At 49.4% G+C, this 13,435-nt stretch overlaps 3 protein-coding genes across 3 annotated transcripts; all 3 read left to right on the forward strand.

Moving 5' to 3' along the window:
* Positions 1 to 1,272: 1,272 nt before the first annotated feature.
* BKA55DRAFT_541642 (YjeF-related protein N-terminus-domain-containing protein) lies at positions 1,273 to 3,532 on the forward strand (the record flags this gene model as incomplete). The annotated part of the gene is made up of 2 exons (XM_046190395.1): positions 1,273 to 1,390; positions 1,449 to 3,532. The coding sequence occupies 2 exons, from the start codon at positions 1,273 to 1,275 to the stop codon at positions 3,530 to 3,532; spliced, it is 2,202 nt and encodes a 733-aa protein (XP_046046873.1).
* Positions 3,533 to 6,278: 2,746 nt separating this feature from the next.
* BKA55DRAFT_541643 (PalH/RIM21-domain-containing protein) lies at positions 6,279 to 8,618 on the forward strand (the record flags this gene model as incomplete). Its single annotated transcript, XM_046190396.1, has 1 exon — positions 6,279 to 8,618. One exon carries the CDS (start codon positions 6,279 to 6,281, stop codon positions 8,616 to 8,618), a length of 2,340 nt encoding a protein of 779 aa, XP_046046874.1.
* A 1,722-nt stretch (positions 8,619 to 10,340) lies between these two features.
* Positions 10,341 to 11,818, forward strand: BKA55DRAFT_516845 (TLC domain-containing protein; the record flags this gene model as incomplete). The annotated part of the gene is made up of 2 exons (XM_046188125.1): positions 10,341 to 10,586; positions 10,658 to 11,818. The coding sequence occupies 2 exons, from the start codon at positions 10,341 to 10,343 to the stop codon at positions 11,816 to 11,818; spliced, it is 1,407 nt and encodes a 468-aa protein (XP_046046875.1).
* Between the last annotated feature and the right edge of the window lie 1,617 nt (positions 11,819 to 13,435).

Here is a 13,435-nt window from a genome sequence, read left to right on the forward strand (position 1 = left end):
CACAGGATGGTCTACAGGTCCTGGGCTTTCAAAAGTCCAAGGTCATGGCACATCCTCGAGTCATAGACTTTTACAACAAACTCTACAGTGCTGAGGAGGCACTCGGAAAACCAAAGGCTCAATCTATCACTAGTTTTGTTTCGAATCGCATTGGAGCGGCACCCTCGAAAGCACCAGCGCCTAAGAAGTCAGCCCACCAGGTGATAGATTTAGACGATGAGGAAGAGGCGATGGCTTCTATGGGATACTGAGTCTCCGAGCTGACGGGATCACATTTACATGCTAGAAAGCTTACAATCTATCGATACCATTGTATGATACAGAAGAGTCAGCCGAAAGGTGTAGTTTCGATAGGTGCGGATGACCATGGGAAAGGCGTTAAGGTGTCTGAGAAGGGCAATTTGGTCGGGATAGACAAACCAAAGGCCCAGTAGATATTTAGACTCGGACGCACCGAGTTATGATAATACAAATGATGAACTACTCTGTTAATTATGACCTCTGTTGTGACTATTAGGCCTGTGTATGATAATAGTGCCGAAACGTTTGCCCAATTGACTTTTTGGGTATTGGGTAGAGGCCAAACAAGTCTCGTTGTGAGTCTGGGCATAATAACCAATCTGATTGATCAGTCGTCCAATCAAGCGATGCAAGGCATGGTTGCAAACATAAGCACGAGCGAGGCTAAGGTAAGGTAAGTTGTGACGCACACCGAGGAACCCTCATCTTATCGATAACAAGATTGGCAACTTTGTTCCCACGCGAACTTCCCTAGCTTGACCATGTTGAAATGGAAGTTCTCCCACCAAGAACAAGCCCGCATCACACAGCATTAAATCGCAATACAAAACCGCCGAAAACCCTGCAGTAATACTTCATCGCATACGGAATAGAAATCGGAGAGTTCGAGCTTTGCAGCTACCACTTTTCGATTCTCGCACCATTTCATCGCCAGGCCCCAAGTCTCGATCTCCCCTCGTTTTGCCCCATCCCGCCGCTTCGAAACTCGCCCGTAATCAGTCACTCAGTCGACGAGCCCAACCACCCGGCCCTCGCGCCTCTGCCTCGAAACAAAAGCAGTTATTGTTAACTTAACAAAGTAACACATAAATTTCGGTGTCTCAACTCTGCGCGCCTGGGGATTGGCCTTCTAAAACTTGTCTGAGGACGTTAATGACAACTTGACTTTGCCGATCTGCCCTATTCAACAATTTGGTGCCGAGGAATACAGCCCTTTTCCAAACACCTATACATCGGAAAACTTTATCAACCATGGCAACACAGTTCATCGGCTTGCATATGCGGGTGGTGTTGAGGGACCCTCCTGGGAGCGAACTGACAGGGACAGTTGGCAATGTCCAGGCAGGGAGCGGCTTAACATTGACTAACGGTACACACAAAACTCTAACCCTACACTTCCAGAGAAGATGCTAATTCTTGAGTTGCAGTGTTCATCTCAGATACCAAACAATGGCTTCCTCACTTGCAAGTCCACGCCGCCAACATCGCCGATCTTGCTGAAGTCAAGAACAACACACCAGCGACATATGCGCCTGCTCCAGCCGAACCCATCGCTGCACCTTTCATTTCGCAACCACCGCCACAACCTGCCTTTGTAGACCCTGCGATCCTCAGTCTGGGAAGACCGCCAGCAGCATTAACGCCGTCAGGCTCCGACTCAAGGGCCCCATTGGAGGATGGAAGAGCTGAATTACAAGTTGCTCCTATGAGTGCCGCTGTCTCAACACCGGGCCGGCCCACCCCTGATCACGATCTGACTGGTTCTGTCAGTAATTTGGCCATCAACGAAGCGGTCCTAGAAATGGACAATGGCCAGCCAGTTGAAGGACAGGCACCCCGATCTGCCAAGAAGAAAAACAACAACAACCGACGCTCTCGCCAGTCAAAGCAAGGAAAGGGCCAGCGTGCTGAGGAAGATGGTCAACCTATTGAGGGCTCGCCCGCTAGTGGCCGAGGCAAGGGGTGGAGGCAAACACCAATCCTGCAGAGTACATCGTCTTTTCAACCTTTCCAGTATTTGAAAAAGAGCTCCAAGGGGCGCAAAGGTCTTCTTGACAACGGTTGGGCATCCGAAGATGTCACAGAAGAGATGGGCGAGTTCGATTTTGAAAACAACCTTGCAAAGTTTGATAAACGTACCATCTTTGATCAGATGAGGAAGGAGGATCAAACCGACGATGCCAGCCGATTAGTGTCTCACAATCGAAAACCAAAACCTGGCACAGCTGGCGGAAAGAACCTGCATTACACGGAAAATGTACTGGACCTGCCTTCTTCAACCAAAAAAGATGCAGATTTCTGGAATAGTGAGGCAGATGATGGACTGAACGAGGCTGAGAGGCTTTCTGGACGGGAGGTTCGGAGTGGTCAAGGTAACAGGAGAGCTGATAGCAAATCGGGGCCGTCACGACGATCACAGTCACGCAAGGCAAGTGCTGTTGCGATATCTGGCGGCCTTCCGCTAAGCCGCGTCAATTCTGGCGTACGTGCAAGCCATCTGTCTCGGTTGTCTATCTCTCGACCAGAATCTCGCAGTACTAACAGTAGACAGCAAGGTCACCCGCCTGGCTTATACCTCGTCCCTTCGCATAAGCGTCTTGAAACCGTTTCTGCCTTGCAGATGCTTAATCTCGAAAACATAGCAGCGAACGAGATCGGCTTAACAGAACAACTCATGGCTGAGAACGGAGGACGAGGTATTGCTGAGGTTACTTTGATAGCCCTTTCAGATCCTGCTATCAAAGTGCGGTTCGGCCTTGCTGGTGCCAATCCCTCTTCCAGCGCTACATTGACGAGTCCGGTAGTAGTGATCCTGGCTGGAAATAACAAATCGGGTATCCGAGCTATTGCTGCTGCACGTCATCTGCGGAACAAAAACGTCAACATGCTCGTGTGCTTAGTGGGTATTGAACGCGAGAAAGACTTGCTCGAGGACCTGCGACAACAAATTCAACTTTATCGAGCTTTTGGCGGTAAAATCCTCAGCAAGGCAGATCTTTTCGAGCACTTGCGCAAAGCATCATCATCAGGATCACCTGTTTCAGTCTCACTCATCATCGATGCTCTTCTGGGCTTGACCATATCGTTTGAGGAACTGCGAACTGGTGACCAGGCTGCTGTGTACGAGTTGATGGAATGGGCGAATCGAAACGAAGCGTTTGTGCTGTCAGTTGATGTGCCAACAGGTATCGACCCGACGTCCGGTAAAGTGGCAGTGATAGATGGCAGCCGCTTATTCGTGAAGCCTCGATACGTTGTTGCAATGGGTGCTCCCAAGCGAGGCCTGCTTGAAGCCGTGACACCGCCAGATGAGGATGACCCTCAGAACATGAACAACGCCGGGCACGAAGAAGAATGGCGTCTATTTATCGCGGATATTGGCCTGGGAAGTGCCGTCTGGAGGAAGGCTGGAACCAAGATTCGAAGAGGCATCGACTTTGATGAGAAGTGGTTGCTCGAGATGAAGTATCGGGATGGACAGCAGGACGGAACCGAGTCTGATGAGGAATAGCACACCGCGTGAAGCCAGCGAGAACATCGATTCATAGGGATGAGGGAGAAGAAGCGAAAGAGAGCGAAAAGTTCAGCGATTGTTTTACTTATTGCATGGGAAACGGCAAATGGGAAGATGCATTTTCGACAATACTTGGCGTTTGGTGGGTTTTATTCTGGCGCTTAAGGAAGGGTGCATTATTACATTTGGGGTCAAAAGGGACCAAATACCCAGGAGTTGATTCAAAATAAGACGTTTTTAGTTTTTGATGCTTTGACTGCTGTTGCAATGTGAAGATATCCATATCTGCGGTTATTTATGTGTCGACAGAAGATTGATAGAAGAGCCAAGTTCGCCAAGAGTATGGAGAAGGTTGCACAGAGGCCAAGTTTAAGTTAAAGCTACGGGGAGAAAACTAAGCTTTGCCAAGCAATTTGTGATTTCCTTGTGCATCTGCAGGCTTGGCACTTTATAAAAGCTTGATTGGGTTTATGCCAATGCTGTTAAATGACGTGAGAAACTGTGACAGGGGAGGCCAACGAGCAGGTGTATCTTGAGTAACTGTGTATTTATGATTCAATCTACAGGTAATCAAGTACCTACACTTATATGGTGTGTGAAAATAGAGCAGATAGCGTAATTTTAGTTGTATAGATACATCAATCAATAGCTTGAGAATAGCGCTTCTGGTTTTGATTGACAGGGCAATAGTCGATTGATTGGCTCCTGTTGGAAAGACAACACGCGGTCGGAGAATTCCTAGAGCCTAGTCTCATTTTAAGTCTGTTTTTAAGTTTGGGCTCATCGGCTGAGCCGATAAGAAGCTGGTGATCATAGATGTTGAAGAGTGAAGACCATTCATTCAGCTGGTAAATCATTGTTGCCATGTGTCTTTGGTCAACTTCTTTCAGATATTTACAGCAACATTGCCTCTCTCTGGTCGTTGATTGGCCGTTTCATGTTCTTAAAGGATCACACTATCGAGAGTCAATCTTGATAATTTGTGGGAAGCCCGGGTGATCTTTTCCGTACTTATTCCCCAGAGTGCACAGTGTGGGTGGCTGAGTTTTTGTCATCTGCACTTGATGTGGGCAGACACTTCCAGTCCAGAACATCAAGGAACAAAACAATACCGGTTAATGGTTACAGTCATAGCCAGTCTCTGCTTGTTCAATGTCATATCAAATCTTTGTTTAATTTTTCTCATCCATACACAACAGAATATAAGCATATCTGATCTTGTCAGCACCCTGACTCCTTTGACATGAAGAGGGGTCACATTGGTTTAACCGTTGATTGAGAGAATTGGGGATCAGACGAAAAGGGATAGATCGAGCGCACATCAGGGTATTGATGCGTTTGGGGGCTGAAAGAGGGGTCTTTAATTCTATTCAATTCCACTAAGTCACAGGGCTGACTGTGCACCTACAGCATCTACCATCGAGTGTCATCAATTGAAAGAATTTATTGCCGTTGAACGGTCCGGAAGTTTGTGACTGCAGATAACCGATGAACCGGGAACGGTTCTGCAGATGATCCGTTACATGAACTTTAACCGGCGTACAATCTCATGATCGGTCAAGTGTCCTCCTCAAAGATGGTTTAAATGTTCTAGAATCACATCCAGGAGGTCATACATGCCACTGGCAGCCCTGGAGGTGTCGCCTAAACACTTATGGCTGCGACGACACACGACCGAGATCATATAGAAATGTGAACTGATAATAAAATCACTACAGAATCTAGGATTACCTCCATAGTTGCTACTCAAGATTAAGTTTAGATTATATAAACTCATTATACGATATAGATAAAGTCGAGATCTATATTACGTAGGTATTCATTTAACCCAAGACAACTGATTGCAGATATCTGCTTGTACAGTGCGTCGCTTATAGACGAAACATCCATAGCCCATGGAATGAACCGTCACTAAAATACTCAAAATAAACCAGGTTTCCCCAGTATTTTCCCTCTGTCTTACTGTTCCACAAGCAATCTAACATAATTTCTCAACCACGCGGCAAGACGAACGGACCAGGAGCTTGTTTCTCGCTGCCCAGAGACCACACTCAACCTTTTCTCCTTAGTTTCTTAGCATCTCTGAGGCTTCTTCGACCCCTTCGAGATCGCCCCCTAACGTTGCCCGATCCCCAAGACCGGTCTTCCTGCATACCATCCACGCGACAATCGACAGTGGGAAAAGGCCAAGATTTCTCGGCGCCCAGCGTCACAGCCTCTCTATTGTATTACGACCACGACTACAGACAGAGCAGACTCCCTGTGTCATTCTCAATTTCTTTGGCCTACACAGTATTTCTCATCTCCGTGAGATTCAGAACTCTCCAACTCCGCCTCCTTCCATAATCAGTCAAGGGCCCGCCGTAATCAATCACGCCCCCCGACACTACTTACCAGGAACTGGAGACCGGACCCAATCAATCCGCGTTTGAGTCCTCCTGTTCCTTTCCCCACGATCTCTCCCCCAAATCGCGCCCCGAACACACTCGTTTTCTCAATCGACAATCTCCAACAATTACCACATCTCGTCGAATTCATATCCAGATTCAGATCTCCGACAAACACGAGCTGCTGCCGGTCGAAACTACCGCGTCGCTTACTCTTCGAAACGTGCCTCTCATGGCGACCGCTTAAGCGACCCCCGATTCATAATCCTCGCCCCGACTGAACCTGCGAACCTCGTCGCTCGCGGCTGGCCGTACTGTTGCGTGTTGCCTCATAGGATAACCGGCCAGCCGCAATCATGGCTGCTGCCGCCGCCGTCGACATGGTCTCCGCGACCATCACGGCGCTACCTTCGTTGTGCACGACGACCCTCATGCCCGACAGTGGCGTTATGACACTGGGACTCGACGGCGTCCCTGTGCCATTGACCGAACCGGCTGTATATCAAGTCCCATGTCCGACTCCCGATCTCTTGCCTCGAGCCGAGTACTCCGTGACGGTTGCTGCTTCAGGCGACGAGAGCAGTCTCACTCGGCACGATCCATCAGATAGCAGCCCCAAATTCTCCGATTTCCGCGATCCCTTTTACGCCTCTACTTTTCCGATATGCTACGCCCTTGCCGCGACTACCGTCACCGCTTACATGCTCGTCATTATGCTTTTCGTCACGCCGCGGTCTTTTCTTGATGGAGGAATCGTTTACCTGGGCCGACGATCCGCTTTCACTCATAGTTCATCTAGCAGTGTCACGATTGGTGGCCGACCATGGCTACAGAAAGTCGCAGCTTTAACTGTCGCCATCTCGCTAACGATCGCCTCAGCCGACACCTTCCATGCTGCCAAAAGTCAGTACACGTGGGGGATCCAGAACGCGAATCAACTGCAGGACGAGGTGATGAATAGCGTGGAACTTAAAGTTATCAGGCTCGTCTCTGACACCTTTCTGTGGCTGGCTCAGGCCCAGACTTTAATCCGACTCTTTCCCCGACATCGAGAAAAGATAATTATCAAATGGGTCGCGTTCGCACTCATAACTCTCGATGTTGTCTTCAGTGCCATTACCAGTTTCAAATACTCGGAAAATGGCATCAACACCACCGCGCGACCCAAAAACTTCGTCCATCCTGTGCCCGCTCTCAGCTATCTGTTTCAACTCTCCCTCGGACTCTTGTACGCGGCCTGGGTTGTCTACTATGCTTTGATGAAGAAGCGTTACTCTTTCTACCACCCCTTCATGAAGAACATTAGCTTCGTCGCCATCATTTCACTTATTTCGATCCTAATTCCCGTTGTCTTTTTCATCCTTGATATCTCTCAGCCTGATTTCACTGGATGGGGAGACTACGTGCGATGGGTTGGTGCTGCAGCTGCCAGTGTCGTAGTATGGGAGTGGGTGGAAAGGATCGAGGCTCTGGAACGAGAGGAGAAAAAGGATGGCATACTTGGACGTGAAGTCTTTGATGGAGACGATACACTCGAAATCAACGCATCCGAGTTTCCATGGCTCCGCAATCGTAAGAACCGAAAAGGAGGCAGTTCAGGAAGTAGCGGCGACACCGATCGACAACAAATGTCTTCGTCTGCTGCCAATGGTTGGCCGACTGTTTCCTCCATTGCCAACAGATACCGTGGGCAGGGCAATGGTGCTTTTGCCGAAACTACGGAACAACCCACGCTAAGAGGCACAGGCAGAGGTTTGCGACCCAACATCTGGCCAGCTCGCCCAGCACCTGCCGTGACCCCTATTAGCCGAACAGATACCGCCAGCGCGGCCAGTACGGTTTATGCCGTGAGATATCAGGCACCCTCAGAGACCACATCGCGAACACCAGACCCTCTACCGCAACCGAGTGTGGTCGATCTGAGTCAACAGAGCAGCACTCCCCCAAGTCAACACATGCATGACGAGTCCAGTTCTTCAAATCAAGCTCCAGCCTCAGTACAAAATGGGCATGTTGTGTCATCGCCATCACAACAATCTGCCGATCTAGAAGCAAACTCGCCTGACTCGCCAGCTCACGGCGGTTGGCGAAGTCTTGCATTTGCCGGTCCGAGATCTGGTCACTCGGGTGAGGATGCGACAAGGGAGGTGACCCAGCAATCAGATAACAATCCAGTCGCGGAGCGCGAAGGAAGGACAAATAGTTCGAGCCGATGGGATTTGAGAGCTCGCCTAGAGGATTTTGCGGCCAATCAAGCAGAGAAATTACGGGACCGCATGCGCACAGCTCCCAATACCGAGAGTCTTCCTGTAACAGTTATTCCGGCACCTCCGCGAAGAGGAGCAGCGCTGCAGCAGGTGCTCGAGGAAGAAGAGCTCAACACAGCAGAGCAGGACTCGCCAAGTCGCGAACATTTTACATCACAAAACAGGAGCACGAATAGTCCTAGCAACGCATCGCGAGACGCAACAGGAGAAATTACACAACTGGACAGGAGTCGAAGCACGTTCTCAGGTAGTCAAGGCGATGGGCCGATCCCACCGAACAACCCACCACTATGGCGGGGCGTTCGGCCGAGAATGACTCCCGACGAAGATTACTATGATGATTCTGACGACGGATCGCTGTCGGGCAGGTCATCATTGGATCATCGGAGACAAGATTCGGACTCTTCGGGTCTTCACCGGACGAGTTAAGAACTTTTGTGTTGATAGCTGTGCACTTAGCGAGGCGTTGTTTTCTGCTCTCTGTTTTGATGAGCATCTGGATGATTTATACGAATGATACCCCAGGAATGAGTGTAGTAGAGATTCTCGTTTGTATATCTATGGGATTAGGGGCTCAAACATGGGCGCCATGCTTGGGATTGAATCCTATATATACTAGATAGGTCAGACCTTGAAGGAAGGCCACGGCGTTAATGGACTGGGCAGAATGAAGATGCTCTGTCTGAAGTATATATGGATATTCATAGTTAGAATAGCCTTCTAGGCTGAGAAAGATATGCCAGACATGGCGTGTGTTATTGCAGTAAATATACTATGTAAACAATACCATGGATTTAATAGGCGTGTAATCGTAGGGACATATCCTTCTACAAATGGCCGGAAACATGACTCTAGTGCCTCAACCATTCAATGGCTCTCGTAAGCGGGAGCCGTTGAGAAGAATGTTTGGAGGTTACATTGCTGACGGTTGAAATGGAAAATAACTTTCGGCATGACGTATTGATGCATGTCAGCTGCAACGCCTGCAAATGAAAATGAGCTCCAGACAATCCCGCGTCAAAGCGAAAAACATCAATTCTCGGCAAGCTCGGGAGAGGAGAGGACATGAATCATGGCAGATGGGATGATGATAGTTGATAGGGGATAGGGGATGATTGCACTATCGCACGTTCCTTCACATGTTATGCCCGGCACGGAGATTAAGAAAAACTTGGGTTTTTCTTTTAGAGTTTGTAAGGCTCCACAATCAATACATGGCGATGCATCAAGCAGAATTCAGTTCAAGTTACGGTATAATCGATATTGCAAGATGCACAGCAGGAGAGCTCATCGAGCGGTCAAGAAATGATAGACAAACAATGGACTCCGCGGGTCACCGAACGCCACATAAAAGTCAGCTCTGCAGGTAATGAGATCCTCTGAGACCCTTGGATAATCTCAATCTTGGAGCCCGCGGAGCCTGGAGGCCTATTCGTTCTCCACATTGTGGGATTTCACTGCTTCTAGAGGGGGCTGAGGAAGAGTTTGAAGCCATGTGCGGACAGGAAAATATGTACGAGAGATCCGGGGAAAACAGGACCGCTGAACTCTATCGCAATAAGCTTAAATATGAGTTTCAAGTGTCGTTTTATAAAACATACAATTATTCCAGTGGCATCCGCATAACAGAACATTAAACAGCCTGGTACTGGCTTACAGTGCTGAGATGTGGAGGGAATGGAGATGGAAGGCACCCCAAGTAAGCAAGCCCCCATATTTCCCAATCTGACCAATCATCAGACCCCTTCCCGCCTCGGCTTACCCACCTTAAAATCTCCCCTCCACTATTCACTAGCATCTCCCTCTAATACAACTTTCTAGCACGCGACGATCCCGCACAATCCGCGACTCTCCTTCATTGCTCTTTATCTCTTCGTTGCATTAAAACCCGGGAGAAGAGCGGTACAGGTTGAGCAAAAATCACGTTCCTTTTCTCGCTGCAGCGAACTTGTCACTATTTGCGACTTCCGTCCTTCCTAGACCGGCGTGACCTATACGCGGACTATTTGCGACAAGAAAACTCCACTTCAAAGCGTCGAACGAAATAGGGGTGCAACGTCTAGTCTACCACAGAGAAATTCTCGGCATTTGCAATTTCGAAACTGGAATATTTTTCTGAGGAAGCTCGCAGCACAACACGAAAGACGAGAAATGTCAGGCTCAGAACCTTTTCCGCTGCTGAACACGGCAAACGATCAGCTGCATCAGCGTCGTCCTGCAGACCAAGCAAATTCCTACGCCAGCAACACCACAGCCACCCAAGACGCCATCAACAACGCCCGGAAGCGACGTAAGAGTAGTCTTTTGGGCGGCGAGATTAGAGGTGACACGGGTGCTCCGGCATTGGCTTCCAGTCGTGCCAGTCTCGAGGCCTCAGACAACCACTCCAATGGTCACGTACGTCACATTTTCTGTTCAACAAGAACCGCCTCTGCATGCTGCCGTATACTAACATGTCGCTGAAACAGTCCGACGGCCGCAAGCGCCTCTCGAAACGACGCCGTGCTCGTGGCCTCATCGCTCGAGCGAAGCAGACCATGATCAAGCATACTTTCGTTCTCCCTGCCGTCCTTCTCGTCTTCTTTCTGGTTGGATATGCCGTCAACCCTACCGAGACCAACCCTATCCACCACTTCATCTTCTTGTCGTACAAGCTTCCTCAAGATGACCCCAACGAGCCTGCGCAGTACGGAAAGGGTCGCTGGGATATCGCCTTTGTTGGCTTCTATACGATTGTCCTCTCCTTCACTCGTGAATTCATCATGCAGGAGCTCCTGTCACCACTGGCCCGTTACTACAACCTCACCCGCGGCAAGAAGGCCCGTTTCATGGAGCAGGTCTACACTGCTCTCTACTTCGGTGTCCTTGGTCCTGCTGGTCTCTGGGTCATGAGCCACACTCCTGTGTGGTACTTCAATACCCACGGCATGTACGAGGGCTTCCCCCACCGAACTCATCTTGGACCCGTAAAGTTCTACTATCTGTTCGAGGCCGCATACTGGGCTCAGCAGGCCATTGTGCTTCTCCTGGGCATGGAGAAGCCTCGCAAGGACTTCAAGGAGCTTGTTGGTCATCACGTTGTCACGCTTGGACTCATTGGCCTGAGTTACCGATTCCACTTCACCTACATTGGTCTGGCGGTCTACGTCACCCACGACATCAGTGACTTCTTCCTCGCTACTTCCAAGACGCTCAACTACATTGATTCTCCCCTTGTCGGACCTTACTTTGGAGTCTTCATGGTTGCTTGGATCTACTTGCGTCACTATCTCAACCTGAAGATCATCTGGTCTCTTCTCACCGAATTCGAGACCGTTGGCCCCTTTGAGCTCAACTGGGAGACTCAGCAATACAAGTGCCGTATCGCACAGGTCATCACCTTCGCCCTCCTCTCGTCCCTTCAAGCCTTGAACATGTTCTGGCTCTTCTGCATTGCTCGAATCGCTTGGCGATTCCTTAGCCAGAATGATCTCCAGGATGACCGATCTGAGGACGAAGATGATGAAATCGAGGAAGAGGAAGAGATGCCTGCCTCTGCCCTCAAGACCAATGGCAAGGCAAATGGCTTCGCCAACGGACATGCCAATGGCCATGCTATCAGCAAGATCCCTGAAGATGCGAAGAACTAGATGAATTCGCGCCTCGAATTTGTATCTGAAACTAATGGAAGGAAACTGCTAGAAGAGAGGACTTCGACCTACTTTGTTTCCAGGAGAGCATTGGAAAAACGAAGAGAGGGTTGATGAGACGAATTAATGGATCAGCATCATCTAATGACCACAGCGAGGGATCCCACGAAACGGGCGCATAGTTGCATTTCTCAGTTTTCTTTTGAGTGCACGGAGGGAGCAGGTTGGGAAATGAATGGTAATGGAGTTCAACTGGGAGTGGTTGGACCTCACTGTCGCTTTTGTATCAAACATGCCGGCGTTCCAAGGGAGTCCGAACTAACCGGACTAATAATCTGTTGTGTTGTGTTGCGGTGGTAGGTTGCCGAGTTGGACGACATACATGCGTACATACACATGTTGGCTTGTCGTGTCAACATTGAGGGCCAAGAGAGCTTCACTCAAATGAGGCAGTCGAAATGTCTTTCGACAAACTCGTCAAGACATTCGAAAGGGAGGGTTCCTCACTTATATGTGCAACACTCCCGCTGGCCTCAAATCACCCTACCGCATACAACACGGCAGTACACCATCTCCCTCGGGCCATGTATTTAAGCACATATATCTTCTTGTACAATCACGCTTGTCACTATCTATACGAACACACTTAATAATACTACCACCTTAACACTCGCTATCTCTACTCCCCGACTCGAGTGCTATTCACACTCCTAGCTCCATTCAGCTATTTTCGTGTTCGTTGGGAGTGAGCAGCTTACTATTTCCAGCTAGAAGCCTCAATACGCGTCAACCTGGCGCTTTTCATAACCCGGAGGCCCGATTACAAACTCGCCTCTCGTGTTTGGGGGGATACATACAGATCTCACTTATTATGCACTCTAGGCACTTTACTCTATGAGGTGGGGATACTCCCCAACTTTGCCTCATATGGATACTTTCTCAGACCCTTAAAAACACCGCATCAAGCTGGAGGCGCACGCGTAAGCCGATACGAGCGAGCTCCAATATCTCCTCCGTACGGTGAGAAAAGTCATGCATGGGAGATACGTCAGAAATAAAACGCGTACCTATCATTCGCCTGTCTCAGTCGTGGGTAACTCTACTATGTCGCAGTCAGTCCACTTGAATTCCTTAGCGTAGCAAGGAGACTCAGGATGGAGTCTGAAAGAGAATATCTGCACAATGCATGCATGCACGAGCATGCCCCCTTGTCCCACGGGAAGAAAGGCAGTTTAAAGTGTACACATCCACTCGGGACAGGGCTTGTATGCACTGCGACATTGATACAACTTTATACTCTACGCTCAGCATCAAGTAAGCGGACGGCACAGCACATCATCACAGGATGAAGAATGTGCGACATAGGCACGAGATTCGCGGAGGTTAGCCGCCGGGAGATAGCCATACGCCGCAGACATACAAAAGACAAGCAACGACTTACAGTAACCGAGTCTCGGATGCCCCATACCCTTTCCTAATGGCGTCAAAATATATTCCCTTTCAGGGGTCGATGCTACTACGGTGAGGCGCTTGCTGGCCCCTCTCGCCGTGGATCCCGGCATCCGGGGTGGCGGGTCCGGGCCTAGTGGAGTCAATTCTACCGAGCACAGCCTCAAT

Source organism: Fusarium redolens (genome assembly GCF_020744475.1).
Source record: "Fusarium redolens strain MPI-CAGE-AT-0023 chromosome Unknown BKA55scaffold_12, whole genome shotgun sequence".
Lineage (NCBI taxonomy): Eukaryota > Fungi > Ascomycota > Sordariomycetes > Hypocreales > Nectriaceae > Fusarium > Fusarium redolens.